Source organism: Varanus komodoensis, unplaced genomic scaffold, assembly GCF_004798865.1.
Source record: "Varanus komodoensis strain SLA01 unplaced genomic scaffold, ASM479886v1 scaffold6_4, whole genome shotgun sequence".
Taxonomy (NCBI): Eukaryota; Metazoa; Chordata; class Lepidosauria; order Squamata; family Varanidae; genus Varanus; species Varanus komodoensis.
Window position 1 is genome coordinate 19,235,702 of NW_025336347.1, and position 13,054 is coordinate 19,248,755.

A 13,054-nucleotide genomic window follows, 5' to 3' on the forward strand; every position below is an offset into this window, starting at 1 on the left:
TGCTACCATCAAGGCCCCTTTATTTTTTGCTTGACTTACGGTGGAAAGAGTGACCTAGTCACCCCACAAAAACCCAATTGTCAAAGACATTCAGTTGCTGGAAGTGAATGACCCAGATCGGGCGGACGCTGTTAAAAGGAAACGAGCGCTTGAACTTCAGCACAGTGTAGCTCTCTACATCTCTGCATCGAAGGGGCGGGGATTACTCAGGCGTTCCCTGGAGGCAACAGTGTTTTCTTTCCTTTCTGCACTGTGGTGCCCCCGGGAACTCCTCCCTGCTCAGCCGATGGGAATAATGTAACAGTTTTCTTCCCACAAAGTCAGCTCCCCCCACACCAGTTTGCCCCACAGAAGCAGATCGCCTTCATCTTTAAACGGGATGTGGGTGCAAAGTCAGCAAACGCCTAAAAGGGGAAGCCACAGAGTCTGCAACCGGCACCTCCATTAAGCGTTTCCTCGCAACTCAAGTCACAAAGCCCTCTGAACAACAGTTCCGCGAGAGTCTTCCCCTAACCCCAGCTGGCACCTGTAATAGGAGGATGGGCGTGGTGGCGCATCGGGCGTGTCTTGATCCAGTTCCCGGTACACAGCCTCCGGAAGCTTGGGTGTGTTGCCAGCTGAGGCACTGTGGTGGTGGTGGTTGGAGTCCTTGCGTTTTTCCTTGTTCTTGTGCTTGCCCGCTTTGGGGGCCACCGACGGGGTTTCTGTGTTCTCTTTGTTGCTGTTATTTTCCGGGGCCTCCTCGGGCGCCTCATCATCCTCAGACACCACGTCTAGGTTGTCAAAGATGCTAATGCGGTGTACACGGCCATGCAGGTCCACCTCCACCATGCGCTGGGCCTGCGCATAAGTCATAACCTCACGACCTGGTGACTGTGAGGTCTCGGAAGGGCTGGGTGATTGCTTGTTGGTAGCCCGACCATGCCTGCCTTTCTTCTTGTGCTTGCGCAGGGGAGTACTCTGCGGGGGCGGTGGGTTGTCATGGTCATAGTGGTACAGGTGGTACTCAATCCCACTGTAGCTCTTGTAAATTTTGCGGCAGGTGTCCACAGGACACTCATACGGTGGCTTGGTGGCCCGCAGGTTGTGGCAGAAAGTCTTGACATCAAAGTCCACCCCCATGGCGTCTCTCAGTTCTGTAAGGAAAAGGAATTAACAGAATGGATATGCAGCAGCTACCATACCACCCTCCATGACCCCAAAGTGGGGCACTTGGGGCTTAGGAAACAAGCTCCTGCCTTGTGCTTATTCACCCCCCAGAGTGATTCTGCCTAATGGATACTGGAAAGATATGTGGTGACTGTGCTGGTTCCAAATGCCAGACTGGGGTAAATGGCATGGCCAGCTTGGGCTTCAGTGATGGCTGCACAAAATTTCTGAACAAGTATGAGGGTTAAGGTTAGGGTAACAGAAATCTTGTCACAAGGAGAGAGAGAGGAGTAGGATGATAATCCACCCACACCATCCTGTGCTCACAGTATATTCTCTGCCCAGAGATGCTTTGTTGACTCTGCTGGGACCAGAGCAGCCCCTAGTTGCCTAGTCATCTTCCTTTCCTCTTCATGGCTTGCTTCAGCAGAGCTCTCCCTAAACTGCTTTGCCTTATTTGCCTTCCGCCTCGGCTGTTACCCCAATTGCCAAGTAACATAGCACTGTGAGCAGTTAGTGTTAGTTGCGATGAACACATACATTCATGACAGTAAGACACACAACTGTGAGTGTATACCAGATTGCACCAAATAGCTACAGCCAAGCAGCAGTTCCCTGGTGTAAGTCTACAATATCTCCAAACTTGGAGCTGTATATCTTCTCTTCATTCTTTATTTGTTGCCTTTACCTGTGGTATGTGATTTGTGAAATACCCCCTTCCCCCTCCATCATTTCTTCTCCCTTTACTCCTTATGTAAACTGCTCATGGGCCCTGCTACCCCTCTGCTGCATAAGAAAGGGGTAGCCTGGATTTTTATGTTAATGTGTTGCACAGAGGGCTGTCCTTGAACACTGCAGAAACTTCAGTTGACACAAAATACAGCAGCCAGATTAAAAACAGGACTTGCAGAATGGAGTATATATTGGTAATCTCAAAACAAGTACACTGACCCCTAGTCCACTCGAAGCTTGCCTACTGTCAGCTCAGATTACTTTTTGACACCAGGTGAAGAGTTTTATTTGTCTTGCTTCTAAACACAGACTCTTTGATTTCTTTGATGCTGAAGCTCTATTTGCTTTACTGAGGCCATTCTGATACTACTGCTGCCATATTATTAACAATGTTCTTCAGCCTTTTTAATTGTAAACATCTCTGAACTGACATGTGAGTTATAAATATTCATAACAAATACATACATGGAAGGAGGTAGGATATCACCATAGCCATATTTTCAGTATCTCTATACTGCTCTGTTCATCCCATGGGTAGCCATCTGATTGGGTTCGGAACATAAATTAAGAGGCAGTGGTGATGGAACGATGGGAAGGCGCGCCAGTCTGCCCATGTCTCCCTGAAACACACTGACAATCCCACCCCCCATACTAAAGGGATATGCGAGAAGGAAGAGGAAAAAGAAGATGAGGGATGCCAGTGGTCTGTTGTTTCCTGCAGGCACCAAACCTACACTGAATCTCTCATCCTGTGGTGCTTCATTAACTGCAAAGAAAAGGAGGTCTCAGGCTAGCTGCACTACACTGCTCTCCTCACCTCTGGAGTACTCCCTGACTGTGCAAGGAAGATAAATTGTTGAAGAGCATCGAGGAACAAATGTGAGTACATTGCCACCTTTTGATCATGCCAGTCCTCCTGCCACACACATGCTGCTTTCCTCATTAGATAGGATGCCACTAGTTTTAAAGCCAATGACAGCTGACAGAAATCTGCCCCTCCATGTCAAATGCCTTTGAATGGCACCCTATGGTACTGTTGCTCCATAGTACCCATGATTGTGCAAGGGAGGAAGGCTGGCGATAAAGGAGAACTGGGAAAATGCTAGCATGTTGCCACTTCTTATTCACACTACCTCTCCCCACTGCCTCTGTTGTCATGCACAGCCCCATCAGCTGTAAAGGAAAGGATAACTAAGGTAGGGCCCTTGGGCTACCCATGTGGCATTGACTTCCTTACCACTAGAGGTAAGGAACCAGGTTGTATTAGAAATGGAAATCACAGGGTGGGTTCACATGCATGCATCCATGTGTGCCTCCAAATGCCCTTTGCATAGGCTAACCCTACATCCACTCCCTTGCTTCAGAAGTACCACTGTGTGTAACAAACTGGAAATTAAAGGGAAAGAGGTGAAAAGTGCAGAAGGATGCCAATCAGGTTATTACACCCTTTACTATATTAAGTCCCACTATTCTGCATCTCTCGGATACCCTCTGCTTGGACAAGGAACCAAAATAAGAAAAGATGGGAAGGAGATTGTCTGGTTCATGCAAGTCTTATCCCATGCCATGCCAGCAGCTTTACTCAAAAGGGTAGGTGGCTGTCACCCTACCAACATCACACACTGCCTTTGTTATCTCCATGGTATCTTCCACTTGTTTAGGAAACAGAAATTACAGGAGCGTGGGTAAGAAAGATGGGTGCCAGTCCACACACTACCCGTACTTGTTCATGCAACCTTGCCATGCCCTGTGTTGTGCTAGTAGGTATAAGGAAAGCACCAGGCAGTGGCCAGAGGCTATCAGCATAACCCACTGCCTCTTCAGCTCCATGGTACCTCCTGTTCATGCAGAAAACATGAGATCGGATGAGAGAGGAGATGGAGAGATTTACACTTTACATCCCTAGTTCCAGTTAACTTCAGAGTGCCTCTCTCTCAAGGCACGTTTTACCAGGAGCTGTAAAGAGGGTACAAAGGGGGTGATGGTGATGACTGTCAATCATGCATGCATATGCACAAAAACTGCTTTTCTACTTCCGTTGCATTCTGTTCTTGTTCAGGAAAGAGGCGATTTTTCGGGGGGGAGGGGATAGAATAGCAGGTAAGAGGGATGCCGAACTACATCCCTGATCCGTGCAGACCCTGTCCCAAGGTTATGCCAATAGCAACGTGGAGATGCAGAGAAGTTGTCCATCTACCCCCACATCACACCTGCTTTCCTTACTCCCTGTATGGGCAAGGCATAGACATTAAGACAGAAGGGGGCCGCCTGGGCAAAGAGAGCCCGTTTTTCCACCGCCCCAAGAACTGCTTTGACCGCTCAGCCTGCCTGTCTGCCGCAGCAACTGCTGCTGCTTTAATTCTTGCAACCTCGACCGGCCAGTCGACTGCCCGGGCGGTTTCCCTTCCTTTTCCGCGGAAGAAACCTGCCCCTGGCTGCAGGCCACACAGCTGCTTCCCCGAACCCACCGGTCCTCGCTCCCCACATGTTCTCTCACCGAGCACGGCTCAGGCTCCCGGCCGGCTGTGGCTTGGCGCTCTCGTGGCGGAAGGGCCCATGGGCCCGGCCCGGCCCGGACAATGGAGGCGGCAGCGGCGGCGGCGGCGGCGGCAGCAGCTCCTGCGCGGGGAGGCCGCGCTGGGTAAAGCGGATCCTTAACAACCGCAGTTTCGACACGAACCACGGCCGGGCCCACGGTTAAACTTGTGGCTCGCCGACCCCCACTTCTGCACTTGTAATCAGACGCCAGTATCAACTTCCCTAGCAGACTTTGCCCCGTCCTAAAGTGGGAAAACAAATTGCTCTACTCTGCCGGCCCCACACGAATCTGCTGCCACGAACAACAAGCTCGGCTGAGGTCGAGAGCCGGGCGCGGGGAGGGGGGTGGCAGGCCGCTCAGGACGCCTGGGTCCTTTCCCAGGCTGGATCTTTGCCTCTCCCTCCCACTCTGGCCAGTTGTTGGGGACGGGAGCCTTGGTGGCGCGGAAGGACCCGAGCAGAGAGGCGCTGAGGAAGGCGGTAGTCCTGGGCTTGGTATAGCCATGGAATTCTCCCCCAGGGCAGGCAGGCAATAGGGCGTTGAAGGAGGAAGGACCTGGCAATTTCCCAGGGCGAGTTGTGCTTACTTCGTATTAACCATAGGGGTACAGTGGCTCCAGAGCTGAATTGTAAATCGTGCACTTCCAGCAGAAGACACTTTTAGATCTGTAGGTAGGAGTTTATAGTAGCGGGGCCTGCTGCTATCATCATCGTCAGCAGCAGCAGCAAGGTGGATAACCAGGTAATCTCTAGAGATTTTGGACCTGAATTCCCAAAATCCCCAGCCAGCATAGTCAGTGGTCAGAGAGTGTGGGCAATGTTGTCCAAAATATCTGGAATGTACCAAGCTGTCTATCCCTGCTTAATTCAAAACACTTTGCACACTTGGTCCATGTTCCAATTATGAGCTGGAAAAGTCAGGGTGTTTTTAGAAAAAAAGACAACTCCCATCATGCCCCAACCACCTCACATGCCAGAATCTGTAGAGCTTCTTTTCTGTCTAAACTTAGGGTTGTGTCTATAATGTCACATTTCTAGGTTTTGTATATAATGCCCCAGCCTGATCATCAGCAAGGTAAAATAATGGTTGTGTGCCACAATGTACGTGTGACCACTCAGCCACTGACTGTAAAATTTTGATGTACAAAAGCTTTGAGAGCATTTCCATAGTTAAATCTTGGGACATGCACTTATCTGGTCTTTACAAAATTGTCCAGCTAGATTTTGCGAAACCACACATCTAATTCTTTTTAAGCAGGGCCTTCTCCAATATTGTCCTTTTTTTAACGGAACTTCTGCTTTGTGGAGGTCTGCTAAAGCAACTGCGATGTGAGCAGTATGCAGAGCAGACAAGATACCCCTTAACTCAGGAGGGTCAGTTGTACAATCAAGTTGTGGTCAGGATTTGTTCACTACTGATAGTGAACATGATTTATTATTTATTTAGGGTGCAATTGTATGTCAGGTAGAGGTGATCAGGCTGGCTATGGAAAAAGGCAGAACCCCACTGCAACCTCAGAAAACCTTTCCAAGGTTGCACTGAAGATTCTGCCTTTGGAGAGCCCCCTTCCACCCTTTCAGTTAGCACAGTTCCTGCTGCACTGGCTGAGACACCAGAGGTGGAAGACCACCTTCTGGACAGGTGTTGGAGGGGGCACTCGGGGAGGGGTGAGGCCAGGCACTGCCAGCGTTCATCAAATTCAGGCAGTGCCTCAGCACCTTTGCCTTGTGAGGAAAGGAAACAATCAGACTGCCAAAATAGGCCATCTAAATGTTTTGGAAGGCAAGGGGGGCATGGAGGCAATCCTTATTCCTCATGATCTTCCCACTCTTGATTACCTTCTGAATTCAGACACTTCAGGGCAACGATGCAAGATAGTGCCTTTAAGCCACTTATATGTCACCCTTCATTTTATGGTAGCAAAACACTATACATACTGTAAGCAAATACAAGTTCTAGATTGGAACCAGGATTTGCTTTCCATGAGAGACAGGGCTCAGTTTGTACAAGGTCCCTCTGCATGATTTTGGGGGAGCCTCTGTCTCCACACCACAGCTCACCTTGTTCAGCAGGTCCCCTGGCTCCCTGTGTAGCCTTTTCAGGGTGCTAGCAGAACTTCAGTGGGAAGCGTCAGTTAATTTTTTGTCTGTGCTTATTGGTGTGAGTGTGTACATTTTATTATGGAATGTTACTTACTATTTTATCAGATTATCAATTGTTTTACTGTACTTATGCTTTTGTGCTGTTTAGCATTTGTAAGCCAACCAGAGAATCTCCAGGTTATGGGGCAGCATAGCAATGAATGAATGAATGAATGAATGAATAAATAAATAAATAAATAAGAAGGACACCAGGAATTTTCCCCAGTGCAACTGACCCATAAATCTGGATCCAGGCCCCTAATAAAACTACAACAAGCTACAAGTGAAAAAAAAAGTCAGATTCATTAAATATGGGGCAACACCACCTGACTTCATGAACCAAGGTAACATATGATCTAGTGTTATGCAAAGACAAGTGTTTTCAAGGTGTCAGTTTAATCACATTATTATCCTGGACACTGGTGCCTAGTTTAGGTAAGAATGAAAGCCTCTAAAGCAAAACCCCAAAAAGCTCTTTTGGGATGATCTAAGGGATCATGAAAGGTGGAGCCCCCGAGAGATGGCGCTGTGACACTGGTTAATTCTGCTGCATTTGTTATTGCTAGATGCCAAAGCAAGAGCGGGTTCCCCAAAGCAGGAAGAGGTAGCAGATGTACCTCTCATGTCTGTTACTGGCTTTTTATTAAGATTCTGCATTTTCTCTTGAGGGTTCTTCAAATCAAACATGCTGTACATCTAAGATTTAGAATCAGCTTCAAAGGAAGCTGCCCCCTGACACAAAGTATTGAGTGGAAAATTATTTATTCCTTTGAGATGCAATAAAAAAATTGGTCGCCAGGAAGACAGGGTTGTTCCCAGCCTCAAGCTGTTGAGTGAATGCTATCCAGGGGATAAAGAAGATGCAAATTATCATGGAATCTTGAAAGGGCTTGACATAAGAACACAAGTATTCTTCTGGTGGACCAAATCAAGGCCTGTCTAGCTCAGCAATCTCTGTGCCAGATGCCCTGGGGAAGCTCACCAGGGCAGATGTGAGGAGCAGCTGCCTCTCTGACTTTTGTCCTCAGACTCTGCAAATCAGAGCTATACTGCCTCTTATATTCATTCCTAAGATGGCTTGTTGTTTTTATGTTTTATAATACATTGTTAAATTGGTGTGCAAGGTGCTTTATAAGTACACAAGGACAGTTTCCTGCCCCAAGGAATGTACACTTTGAAATCTGACATAGGGAAAATATTATTACTGTCATGGGTAATAGTTATCAGTAGATCTCTTCTCCATAGAACCTGAGAGCTGTAGGAAGCTTTGAGGCTGCCTACCTTCACTCTCTGCTTATTGCTAGATATTTATTTATTTTCATTGATCTATGTATTATATCCTGCCTTTTCTCTTCTTACGAGAAACTCATGGCAACTTAGGTGGTCCTTCACCTCCATTTTAGCTCCACAACAACCCTGTGAGGTAAGTTAGGCTAGGCCCAAAGATGCCCAGTGGGTTTCCCAGCCACAAGTTGGATCTCCCGTCTCAGCCCAACTCTCTAACCACTACACCACACAAGCAATGAGTGGATGCAATCCCATTTTCAGCCACATGCAATATCCTGTGTTTGTTTAATCAGACTCCTTGTGTTGGATAAAAACTGTCTACAGTGGAACACTGTTAATCAACTAGACCAGTGATGGTGAACCTTTTAGAGACCAAGTGCCCAAACTGCAACCCAAAACCCACTTATTTATCACAAAGTGCCAACACTGCAATAAAACCTGAATACTGAGGTTTTAGTTTAGAAAAAGCAACTCACAGCCAATCCAAGCAATCCTTGGCAGTGCACTGACCGGCCATGTGAAACCTTGGACGAGTCGCAGCTCATGACATCATCGCCTGGCACCACTACTCCTATCCAAGCATGCGCATGGCCCCTGTGTGCACTGTTATCTGATGCTCGGCTGCTGGGGCAATGCTGGGGCGACTTGGCTCGCATGCCAACAGAGAAGGCTCTGCGTGCCCACTGTGGCACGCCTGCCATAGGTTCGCCACCATTGAACTAGACCACTATCACCTCTGAAAAAGACTTACAGATGAGGCCATAAAGCAGAACATACACTGTGGACTTCTGGGATATTTAAAGGTCAGGCAACCAGCACACCACAGAGAAGCTGGCCAATAAAATATGGCTAGGGAGGACCTACTGCATCCATTTATGCCTTTTTTAGAGTTTCACAACATTGGTTCTCCAATACCTTGTTTGTGCTTGTTTAGGCAGCTTTAGATACGACTTTATCTGATGCAGATCTTCTTTGCCCTGGAACATGGCCCTAATATTGGAATGTGCAATTGGGACATCTGCTTTCTCATTGGGAATTGATACTGTGTGTGAAAACTGCAGGGCAATAGCATATGCTCTTTTCATGGGAAAGATCCCAGGTGGAATACCCAGCATTTCCAGGTAGGGGTGGGAAAGCTTGTCGTCTAAAGCTTGCCAGAGCCATTGTCAGTCATGTAAACAGCACTGAGCCAGATGGACTAAGTGGCAGTCTCAGAACAAAGCGGCTTCCTATGTTCCTAAGAAACAGAGACTCGCGTTTCCCTTCCAGTGTTACAAAATATGCATTCGCTCACATCTCCAGGCCAGCAAAAGTAGGAACAAAGCTGTTGATCTTCATTTGAGCAAGTTCACCTCTGATTAAGTCAGCTACTCTCATTAATCATGGTTCTGTTACAAGAGGATCTGTCATTATTACATAATCATTCTGTCAAGTCATGATGGGGGTAGTGAGTTAAGCTAAGCTAGGCTTTTAATGTACAATTGATAGGCTATCCCTGCCCAAAGACTGGGGACCTGGAACAAACACTGTTGGGAGAAGCTTTTATGTCAAACTAAGCAGAGGCTTCTCGGTGACTAGGTGTATTTGGCAATACCACAACTGTGTTCATTAGTCCTGAAAGTGCCACTGAACTCTCTCTAGTATTTTGATTTTAGAATTTACCCTTAGGCATGATGGCTGATTACATACAATGACCACTGTGTGGATTTTCCCTAGCAGTGGGGAGGAGAGCCAGGGCTTGAGGGGTCCTTGAAATGCTGGGATGGGGGTAATGATTGGTGGGGATGATGATGTCCTCTGATATCCCTCAGGCTTCCCTGCTCTTTCTGAGTGTAGCTGCAATTCTCACAGTAGCTGGAGGGAAATAAATGGCAACAAGGCCTTATTGTGGATTTCCTGTGAGCAGCTGAACAGAATGCTGAGGGAGATTCACCCCTGCTCTGATCCTGTCTGGCTGTCCTTGCATCGATGCTATATCACCCCCTTTCGCGTTGGCTTGGCCCTGAATCGGCAGTTGACCCATTAGCTTTGCAAAAGCTCTGCTACCAGAGAAGATGAAAACTGCTTATAACGAATTTGGTGATACGAATCAACCCATCTGCATGAATTTTCAGCCTCTCTTTGTAGGGGGTGACTATGGGGACTGTGAGAATCAGAGCCTTCAACATTTTCCAGTACAGCAGTATTCCCTAGAATTTGAAATGAGTTGCCCTGCCATGCCACAATCGGGTCTAAAAACAGTTTTGCCTGGCGTGTCACAGTTGTGAAGAGCTTTTGAAATGGTGTGAGTGGGGAGGGGAGTCCTCGGACTGACTTGTTTGGGCAAGTGGCATTGCCAGCATCTGCGCTTGCTTCTGCAGCTCTAGCCAGAGACGCCTGATTACAGGAGTGGCAGCGGAGCCAAGCAGTCCCCGTCACAATGCAGTTTGCTTGGAACATCCTGTGACCATTTGGTTGGTGACTAACACCAGGCAAATGGGGCTCACTCCCATCGAAGTGCAGGATCAGAGTGTCTTTCTCCACATGAATCACGGCCCTTCTACCCAAATTGTGATTTTCCAAGGGAAGCAGGAAGGGAAGGCTCTTTTGTCACGCCAGCCTTTTCTTAGCTTTGTACTAGTGACTGATGAATGAATCCTCCTGACCTGATGTCAGTAAAATACTGTCAGCCAAAGTGATAATGACTAGAAACCCATGCTAGAAAAATTAGAACGGCAGAAAAGCCCTGCTGGGTCAGACCGAAGGCCCATCCAGACTGCCCATGGGATCCCTCAAGCAGGATGGGGGCAAGGCCTCCTCCTGCCCAAGCTCCACAGCAACGGGTGTGTGCTGACATGCCACCCACCCCTGGGGAAGGAGGCAGCACTCGGCCACTGATAGCTGCTTCTTCCATGAATCTGCCCAGTCCCTTTTGAAAGCCATCCAGATTGGCAGCCACCACCACTTCCCATGGCAGGAAGTCCACAGTTTAACTATACACTGTGTGAAGAAGTACTTTCTCTTGTCTGTCCTAAACCCTCCGTCAGTCGACTTCATAGGATGACCCCAGGTCTGAGTCTTGTGGGAGACGGAGAAAAATGTCGCCCTCTCCATTATCTCTACTCCACACATAATTTTAAGCACTTCTATCATGTATCCTCTTACTCACCATTTTTCTAAGCTGACCATTCCCAATTTTTGTAGCCACTGCTCATAGTGGAAATGCTCTGGCCCCTTAAACATGGTTATTGTTGTTTTCTGTATTTTTTCCAGTTTGATAATGTTCTTATTCAAGTAAGGTGACCAGAACTGACAGCAAAACTTTTAAGTGTGGTCACATCAAGGATTTGTACAAGAGAAGTACCATCTTTGCAGTTCTGTTTTGTATTGTTTCTAATTATACCTAGTATGAAGTTAGCCTTTTTTTTATATAATGGCCACACCCTGGGCTGAAATTTGTATCAAGCTGTCCACTACTACCCCAAGATCCTTTCCTTGCTCGCCACTGTAAGTTCTGATCCCATCTGTGCATTCTTGTAATTGGGATTTTTTAATCCCAATATGTATTATTTTACACTGACTTGTATTGAACTGCATTTGCCATTTCGATGCTCATTCCCCAAGCTTGGTGAAATCCATTTGGAGTTTATCCTTTATGGTTCATCCCCATTCTAAATAGTTTGGTGTCATCAGGAAACCTGGCCACATCACTACTTATTCCTTATGCCAGATCATTCATGAATAGGTTGAAAGGCATTGGTCCTAGTTCGGAAGAACCCGGGTGTTGGGGGGGTCCACTGGTGACATCTTTCCACTGGGAGAAATTACCATTTATTCACATCCTCACTCTGCTGTTCTTTAATCAGTTTGTGATCCATAAGAGACCCCCCTCTTTTATTCCATGACCAGTAACTTAGATGAAAGTTCCACTGAATTCAGTGACTATTATTCCCACTGAATGAGTATAAGTTTGCTGATTTAAAATAAAATGAAAAATAAGAGCCAAATAAGAACCTCCATCAGAAGAAGTATCTCTCTGGTGGGATGCAGACTAAAGATAAGCCCAGCAGGGGGCTGTTGCCTTTGAGCCCTGCTTGTGGGGTGCCTGGAGGCATCCATCTGGGCACTGCTAGAAGGGGAACGCTGAGCTACATGGACCCGTGATTCAATCCAGCGGATCTCTGTGTCTGCATAGGTGTACCCCACCAAGTGTTCCTTTTGCTTTGGAGACCCAATTTGCTAAGTAGGTTTTGATGGATTTTAAGTCCTAATTTCTTTTGTCATGTTTCTGGGATACAATTTGAGAAAAAGAGTTGGGGCTTGACACATCATGGGTGCAGGCTAGGACAAGGAGCAACTCTGCCTTGGCAGGGAGAGTGCTGTGCTGACCTGAGGTGAAGACAACCAATTCTTTGACAAATAGGATACAAAACATGTCCTCTGCTTTCCTGTAACTGGTAATATGCATCAACTCTTTTGCAAGCAATTCAAGATAGGCTCTCCAAGTTTCACTGTGCTATCATGAGGACTAGATTCTGCCATGTATCTAATTGCTAATAGATTCTGCCATGTATCTAAAGTCATTGTACCATGGCTACCATTGAGTCTTACATCTGCAAAGCTAGATAGGATGAAAAAATAGAAGGCAAACATGGCAGATGCTGGGAAAGAGCAGAGAGATACAGAGGCAAAGTTGGGAGATGAAAAGAGAAGGGCAGTCAAGAGACTGAATCACCAGTTCCCCTGACACAGTTTTCATCTGTGCCTCCTACAAAGGCCGAAGGTCATCACTGCCAAGACAGGCAAACAACTGCTTACCTGCAACAAGAAACTTTACAGGAGTAAACCGTCCTTAAGGCAACTGGGCCTTCTTGGGTCAAGAGGAAAAGGGAGCTCAGAAGTCACCAGTGGGGTGATGGTGGAGGATTTGAAACGGCCTTGCTGTCTGGACTGGCCTCGTACCCGTATCAGATGAGCAAGGGCATCTTGCCAGCTGCTGCCACTGCCGCATATTTTATTCACAGGGGCTCGAGGCTGCGCTTTCATGGCAAAGGAGATAAAGTAGGCCACACACCCTGTAGCAGGAACACTCACTCCCCATCTGCTTGACGCTTCTTGCAAAGGAGCGTCACAACCTATTTCTGTTGTGTGCTAAATAGCAATCCTGGAGGGATTATGCAGGGGCTCCAGGGCAGAACCGCTCCCTGGGTCAAAACCATCTTTTAGG

The 13,054-nt window shown here is 47.3% G+C and overlaps 1 protein-coding gene across 9 annotated transcripts in view; it reads right to left on the bottom strand.

Moving 5' to 3' along the window:
* The window catches only part of BRPF1 (bromodomain and PHD finger containing 1), a 31,654-nt gene extending 18,857 nt beyond the window's left edge, over nt 1–12,797 (bottom strand). For 5 of the 9 annotated variants that reach the window (XM_044451918.1, XM_044451920.1, XM_044451919.1 and 2 more), the window contains exons 1-2: nt 4,350–4,448; nt 527–1,136 (exon numbers count right to left, since the gene is read on the bottom strand). In XM_044451918.1, coding sequence (XP_044307853.1) covers nt 527–1,136; nt 4,350–4,368 — 629 coding nt within the window. In that variant the 5' untranslated portion in view covers nt 4,369–4,448. Of the gene's footprint in view, nt 1–526; nt 1,137–4,349; nt 4,477–12,645 lie in introns of those variants that run through there. The other 4 variants (XM_044451914.1, XM_044451915.1, XM_044451917.1 and 1 more) reach the window with 3 other exon arrangements.
* Between the last annotated feature and the right edge of the window lie 257 nt (nt 12,798–13,054).